Below are 8,238 nucleotides of genomic sequence, written 5' to 3' on the forward strand. Positions count from 1 at the left end.
CATCAACACATGGTAATAAGGACAAGTGGGTTTTTAACATGATTTTTACACATAGCACTGAAAATCACTTATTCCCCATGAAATTACTCTTACACCTTTGGTTGAGTAAACAAAGTACACTCAGTATTCATTGACCAATGCAGGAAGATCCATGCACAGCAAGTGACGGTGGAATACAGTGGGGGTGTCATTAAAGCTTTTCTCAGGCCGTTGGCCACAGGAGCTCCTGGTGCAGGAAACTGCCTTCCTGCTGCTTACTTTTCCAGTCAAAACAATATAGCCATTAGTGGAGCAAGTCACTGCCAAAGAGGAACCTGTTGTATTTATATCAGTTTCTTTCTTAGTTGGTAAAAGCCCTTAAATAATCTCTGATGTCTTGATGTAACTCAACAGCAACACTGAAATGAGCTTCTTACTTGACGAAGCATGAGTGATAAATCACCAGTAAGAACTATTTCCTGTCCATTTCAAACGCTTTGGCCTTTGACCCAGCAAAACAAACAAGGAACCCCTCAGTACTACAACATACAGTACATACAACGGATTACTGTATACGCATGCATTTATTTTGACAATGTTAAACATGTTAGATTTTTCTTTAAAACATTCCATAGGGAAATTATGTTGATGTTTTGCACGAGATGACCACAGGATCATCGTCTTAGACAGATTTAGTGTGGCTACAATCACAAATTTGGCAGTGTTTGACATGTGTGTTGTTGAGAAGTACAAATGTCTTTAAAGACATTAAGAGAACAAAAGCTTTAATTATGAATGAAAGGAGGCCTCCTTGAACTCCCAAGGGGATTGAGAGTACTGAAATCTGTGCACTCAAGTGGACACTGAGTGTCCTCAATATATGTTTATTTTATGATTTTCTTTGGTTAGTATTTAGAAAAAAGTCAATCATACACATTCAGCCACATAATCACTCACACCCAGAAAACAAATGACACAAAAAGCACATGAATGATCTCAGATTATGTTTAATGGATTCATTTATTCTCTCTGTGTCAATATACTGTTTTCTAATTGCTGCATTCAAGTGTGTATTTCCCCACATCTTAATCATTTACAATGCACAATAACTATCCGGTTTAGGTGAATTAGATTGCAATATGATCAGATTACCAAGCATCCCTACGACGTGACTGGACGCCTGTGTTATTTATTGTCATTCATATGGTCCTAGTGCAACAACAAGGCTTCCTGATGGCAAGTGAAGAAGAAGATGAGAAGGATTCATTTGAGCTCAGTGAAGTGTTAATTACAAAAGTCTCCGTGCACATCTCGCCCTGCTGAGGCAGCACGGCTCATATGCTAATTCTGAATCATTTGGAACATTTCCAACTGAAAAAGCGCCTCTTGTTTGACCATGTTTCACTGTGAGAGAGCAGCCTCTCCAACATCACCATTAACCTTGTGGCATGATGGGGGCACTTCACAGCCCTTTTACATGTAAAGAGATGGAAATCTCCACTGGAGTCTTGAATGCATGCAAACACTGCACTGCAGCCATTTGACGACTTCATTCTCATTGACATCTATTGTTGCCAGCTTCCTTTGGTCTCCAACTTGAGCTGAAGTTACTGGCTTGTAAAGATTATAGAAAGGAGAGATTGAACGAAGAGACTGATGAGTGTGTTCAAACTTTTTTGTTCATTTTTATGTCTTGCATTGTCACTAAATAATTCCAAAAGATTTACTACCAATTATATCTTGTGGAAAAATCCACAACAAAGACCAAGCCTGCTTATTTGCATATTGTAATATGTGCTACGTGTCTGAAAACCATTATTTCTCTCCTTAGAGTTGGGGAAGGGCTAAACTGACCCATTGAATCTGGATAAAATTGCCTGTCAAAGATAAGGGAAGCATTATTTCTTGTGAACTGTGAAGAAATGGAAAGAAGTCAAAGTAGAACAAAACATGCTATTTTCTTTGTTAAGCTGCCCTTTGGGTGCTAATTATAACTGAGAGTTTTAGCTTTTGTGTAATGGCTGCTTAAGATGTAAAAGTGCACAGATGTTCTTGCAATTACAGGGTCTGTCTGCTCAGTCCTCCCTCTGCTTTATAGCCAGATCAGGTGGAGACGTTTTTTTTGTTAAAAGATGCCCCCCCATACCCACCACACACACACAGACACACACACGCACACACACACACACACACACACACCCCTCCCCCTCCCTACAAACACACCTCATCTCCAAGCCCCTGAAGGGAAAGGAGGAGGACTTGGTTTTAGGTGAAAACACACAGCACACTGTCATTAAGAGAAACACAGATTTTCTTTATTTTTTACATAAAAAAACCAACTCAAATTTAAAAACAGTATAAAAACAGCATGCAGTTTCTTTATTTTACAAAACGTCCAGTGTGAATGACAGCAATAAATAATAGCTTTAAGAGAATCACACAATTTAAGTGCGAACACACAAATGCTACAAACTATGTACACGTTTCTAAAAGCAGCTACCATCCCTGAAAAAACGGAAAGGGCATTGTATGCCTGAGCTTTGGTACAGTAACACTGGTTATAGAGAGGAAAACAGGGAAATCTGACCTTGATCATAAAGCTGAAAGAGAGGAATTGAGGTATTGTCTTAACATACAATCTGTTCTGAGGAACACAAAACTGCAGTTAAAACCCTCACAACACACACAATTGCAGTACACAAAGCCAACAACATAAAAATGTATAAAAATCTATTTTTACATGTGTACAAAATGTAGTAAGTTCTTAGAAATTTAAGCTTAGTTTTTTTTTTCTCCTGAGAGTGAAGTTGCAGACGATGACAGTTTGTTAACTTGACAAAACGCTTGAAGACTCAGACTCAGTGGACACGGATGAAATTGGCCCTCTCTTTTTAGTCATGAGAGTCACTTTCTGACTTGACCCTCTGCTGACGGTCAGCGCGGTTCTGGCTGTCTTCTTGAACTTAACACCCAGGAAAGCGTACAGGATGGGGTTAAGGCAGCAGTGAAAATATGCCAGTGCCTCGGTGATAGAAATCCACTTCTCCACAGCTTGTTGCAGCTCACACGAGGTAGGGACCACGTTCAACATCATGAGAGTGTCCAAAAAGATGCCAACACAATAGGGCAGCCAGCAAGAGAAAAAACACAGGATTAGAATGACTGTGGTCTTGAGCGCTTTCTTCTTCAGAGCCTGGCCCTTCGCGCCTTGTGCCAACTTGGCAATGATGATGCAGTAGCAGATAAGGATGACCAGCCCGGGAAGTATGAAGCCCACTAGGATGTGCTGGAAGCGGAAAAAAGCAGTCCATGTGAGGTTGTTTGTCTGTGGGTAGATGCGCTGGCAGATTGTTCTGGAGTCTGCAGTCTCCATGCTTTCATTGGTCAAGTCAAAATTTGAAGAACCTGTGTTAAGCACTCGGGCAAACACCATGTCAGGCACTGTGAGTATGGCCGCAGGTAACCACACTCCCACGTAGATCACTCTGCTCGCAAGCAGCTTCCTTGTGGCTTGGCTGTTCGTGGCCCGCACGACTGCCAGGTATCTGTCTAGACTGATGAAGGCCAGGATCAGCACGCTGCTGTACAGGTTGACCGTGTAGATCATGTGCACTGACACGCACAGGAAACTTCCAAAGTACCAGGTTTTAGCTGCATCCAGAGCCCAGAATGGCAGTGTGAGGACAAACAGGAGATCAGCCACAGAGAGATGGAGCCGGTACTTGTCTGTCATCGTTTTCACTTTTTTCTGGTAGCCCATCACAACAACGACTAATCCGTTACCAATGATTCCCAGGACAAATATTATTCCGTAAACCGTCGGCAGGAAGATCTTGTTGAAGTTGGTGCTCAAAGCACTGCCACATGGCTCCTGGAAGTCCAAGTCAAAGTCTCCAGACTCCTCTGAGATATTGTCAGTGCCGTTCTCAAACATGTCAAAAGTATAGTCGTACTGAAAGAAGAGAGCATTTGAAAAAAGAAAATTAGAAAAGGTGTTGTTCATGCCACTTGACAAACAAAAATGACTTGTTGTTGTCTAATCATTTGACTTGTACTTTTCTCCACATCCTTGAACAAGTGATACAATATAAGCAAGAAGTGAGAATATGGTGAGTGAAACTACTACTAACACAACTGAGAGACGAAGAAACTTTGTTAAAAGAAGAGTTTAAAATAGCTCCAAGGAAAGACGCACAGAAAAGTCCAGATATATAAATAACAATAAGGAAAAAAACTCACCTCCATGTTTGCTATTGTGGAAAAACAACGTGAGGAACAGTGCGTGCGTCTCGGCGTCGGTGAGGCAGCCGCGGTGCTCAGTGTGTTTTTTTTGACTGAGCGCAGCCAACAACTCAATAAATAGACAGAGGTGCGCTCCACATACGACCCTCCCCCGGAGGAGGAGCCGGACAACGCTGCTCCAAAAACAGGTTGGCTATATAACAAACTCCTCTGCTTGTGGTGAGGGCGTGAGTTTGTGAAAGTTGGTGTCTGTTATCTGTCACCGCCAAACGATACAAAAAAAAGAGAGAAAAAAAGGCGCGAGGACTTTTTTTTTTTTGCCCCCAAAATATTACATTTTATGATTTTTATTATTAAGATTAAAACAAATAATAAAAAAATCCCGAATTAAAAGCTGATTTCCCCGATATTACACTACTACTACTACTGTTAATGACCATAATAATAACACTAATTGTAATAATAATAATAACAATAATAATAACAATAATATTATTATTAATAATAATAATAATAATAATAATAATACTGATTGTAATAATGATGATAATTCAGCACAAGCAAGTGAGTATGAACTCGATTAAATTCAATTAAATTCAAATAACTTTATTCGTCCCCAAGGAGCAATTTGAAAGGTCATGAAAGTACAATTTTAATAAAAATAAAAAAAAAGAATTTAAACAAGATACAGACAGACAGACATATTAAGAGACATGCAAAACATAACTGTGGATTACAGAAGTTAGAAGGTATTAAAACAGCTAAATTGAACTCAGTGCCCAGAATAATGTGAACTGTTACTGAACCATGTGGGATTAAAGTCATTCATTCATGATAATGAGAATGATAATGTTAGTATTAACCCCTGCAGAAATGTAGCCACTGTGTTGCAGCAGGTTACAAACATGATGCACAGCTCTAAAGTTACAATTGTTTGGTGACATAATCCCCACACATGTGCCTCCGGGAGACGTTATTGGGAAAGTTCAAGCAATTTTCGGATTACACTCACACACACATGCTTCTCTAGTCAAATATATGTACAACTCAGCAGCCTGTCACTTTGCACTCTCCTCCTCTGTCTGCGTGGGAGCGGGGGGGCTGACATCAAGACTGGTGATTCAGATTTCTCTCTACAAATCACTTTATAACTGTATCCGGTGACAGTTTTCATCAGCTGAGGCGTGCATCTGTCCCCACCTTTGTACACACCCTGTCAGTTCTCAAGTGCTACTCTGTTTGCTCTCCTGAGTGCTAAATGAGCCCAAGTGGATTTGAAAGAAGCACACGCCCTGTAATGTTTTGAATTTTGAAATTATGAAACGGCTTTCGAGCCACAGTGTGTTGGACGTTCAGACTCTTGCCAGTCCTCTCTGATTTCAGTTAGGGTAGTGATGACAAGGCCAGGCTGCACAAAACTCCCCGCCCTCCCGTGTAGACGTCTGTCTGAAACTGAATATCCTCCATGTGGCATGCAAATACTACTTCATGTCTTTGATATATGAGAGAAGTGATTGATTCTGTGAGTCGCTCTGGATCATAGATATGATTGATGTCATCTCCATGTCCTTAGGGAGACAGGACAACTCTTAGAAAGCAGCGAAACATCACCACACTATCATACAGGACAAAAGTTGTGTTTATGCTTTATGTAAATCATTCTGCATCCGCAATTTATCATTTGTTTTTGTATTTCTTCTTTAACCTTTAGTGTTTACATTTAAAGGAACAACCATTTCAAAGCTACTTCTACAATATCAGAGGTTATATAAGGTAAGATTGTGATTTAGCAACTCAAGCCACTCAGTTAAAGGTATAGTATACTTTAAAACCTCCCAGAGCCCTAAACACATCAGGGTTTAACTGGTGTCTGGTGCAACTAACATCCACAGACATGAGGCAAACACAGTCATTTTTCTTTTCACAGAAAACAAAGGAAATGCACACCCCAGTTGTCTTACAAGTAATCTGTCAAAAAGGCACAATGAGGAGCCCAGTTTTAATATAATAACAAGAACCAAATAATAACATCATCTGCTTCAGTAACCACATTAACGACACAGCACTGAATTTGAATAACTGTATTAATTATGCCTTATCAAAGTGGCTGTAGACTAATCCTGTGTGTTTCACATCCACGTGCAGTCAGACTCCTGAGGAGAAGAAGAGGGGAATCTGCAGCTCAGAGAAAGGCCACTGTATTGGTATGATGCTCTTATCATCGGCATTCAGACACAGACAGTTGCCCTGTTATCTGTCTCAAGGGAGAACGCCTGGATTTCGTTTGCATGCTGAATTACATGCATACATTTTATTTTTCACATTCACTTTCACTGCAGAGAGATTCCTATGATTCACTGTTTGATTATTTTTTTTTTTTTCAATGATTACAGAAGCATGGCCATGGATTAGTGTTCTTACATGAAACACAGAAAAGATCTAAGTTTAATCGACAAACACATCACAGACACTTTCATTTATCATTTACTACATAAGGAAATACTACCTAACTAATGTCAGCTTGTTATTTTTTAATACACATGCCAGTTTGATGGCAATTTGAATCATATTATGCATTGTATTAAAAAGAAACACAATGTGACTTACAACCGAGGGCAATGACGGTGTATAAATACAATAAAACTTAATGTCCAAACACACATCATCATTATACCAAACTCCAACTATAACCAGTTAATATTTAACTTTAACCTAAACACAATTCAAATCTAAACTTGAACTCATCCACACACACGCAGAAACACACAGTGAAGGCCAAAGATAATAGCTTATAGTTATAGTTTAATCGTAAATGGTTAAATACATGTAGGCCCAGATTTGGTACAAACTATTGAGACGGGTACCACACAGGTCTTATAGAATTCAATTTGGTGATACCTTACAAATTTCCCACTTGCTGCCTCTTCTGTAAAATCTGCTGTACCTCTTTCAAAAGGAGCCCACAATTTCAAAGTGCACTACAATCAATTAACCTTCCTGCGTTTGTGTGTGTGGGAGCTTAATGTTTTGTAGAGTTTCCACCGCTCATAATAAATAAGATTTTCTTTTTGTCTTCGCTTCGGCGGGATATCTGCAAGCCTCTACTGTCAGCGTGAGGATTCAGATTGCCATCGTCCCAGAATACAAAGGATCTGTGAGCTACTTAGAATACAAATCACAACAAGTGTGAACGACAGCGAAGGGGGGGGCTCTCCAGTGAAGAATGGCTATTGAAATGAAGCAGAAGAATGCCAGCGAGATAAAGAGAAGAATGAGCACTGCTGATCAGTCAACACCGACCCTCCAGTTCCAACTCATCCCGGCCCCCGTCAGCAAGTTGGCAAGGGATCCGTTTTCATAATGATACCTCTGCTCAACTATCACCTTCACTTTCCTCCTGAAAAAAAAAAAAACACATGATAAATAACATCCAGCCTTTGTTCCTGAAGATGACTTTGGGTGTTGCCCATAAACACACAAAAGATTTTGGGCAACTCAAATACCTTTAATCTCTTGTCTGAGCTCTGAATAGCGCATGTGTATTTCAGCTCAATAGTCTGTATAGCACATAATACAGCATGCGCTTGTCATTTCATTGTGGAGTGCATTGTAAAAGTAGAGGCTTTTTATGTTGTGATATTTCTCGTGCTCCCTTTTTTTTTTATCAGCACTTTGATTTAATGCACGCTATTAGGCGTACTTTTTCTTCCATCACACATTACAACCCTCGCTATCTACACGGTCTCACTGATATAAAGAACCCACAAGATTATTAAACTTGCTTTGTGGCGTATATTTTGTATTTCTGCCGGTTGATTTAAATGCAGACACTTGGATGCTCCTGTTTTTAAAGTGACTTCAGATGATCTGAATGTCCCTGCTTGTTTGTGCACAGAGTTATGTTCATTATTCACCCTGGAATGCATACCTTCTGTATCTATCTATCTATCAGCAGAGAGTCTCTCAGGGTGTCTTTGTTTTGCCATTTCTTCATGGTTGATGTGTGCAACTCTGCTG

The 8,238-nt window shown here is 39.9% G+C and overlaps 1 protein-coding gene across 1 annotated transcript; it reads right to left on the reverse strand.

Moving 5' to 3' along the window:
* Window positions 1-2,272: 2,272 nt before the first annotated feature.
* On the reverse strand, window positions 2,273-4,328 carry LOC131449001 (C-X-C chemokine receptor type 4-like). The gene is made up of 2 exons (XM_058621905.1): window positions 4,219-4,328; window positions 2,273-3,931 (listed from the first exon to the last, which is right to left on the reverse strand). Exons 1-2 carry the CDS (start codon window positions 4,222-4,224, stop codon window positions 2,807-2,809), a joined length of 1,131 nt encoding a protein of 376 aa, XP_058477888.1. The 5' UTR covers window positions 4,225-4,328; the 3' UTR covers window positions 2,273-2,806.
* Window positions 4,329-8,238: the final 3,910 nt, after the last annotated feature.

The sequence above is a fragment of the Solea solea genome, chromosome 2 (assembly GCF_958295425.1).
Source record: "Solea solea chromosome 2, fSolSol10.1, whole genome shotgun sequence".
NCBI classification, from domain to species: domain Eukaryota; kingdom Metazoa; phylum Chordata; class Actinopteri; order Pleuronectiformes; family Soleidae; genus Solea; species Solea solea.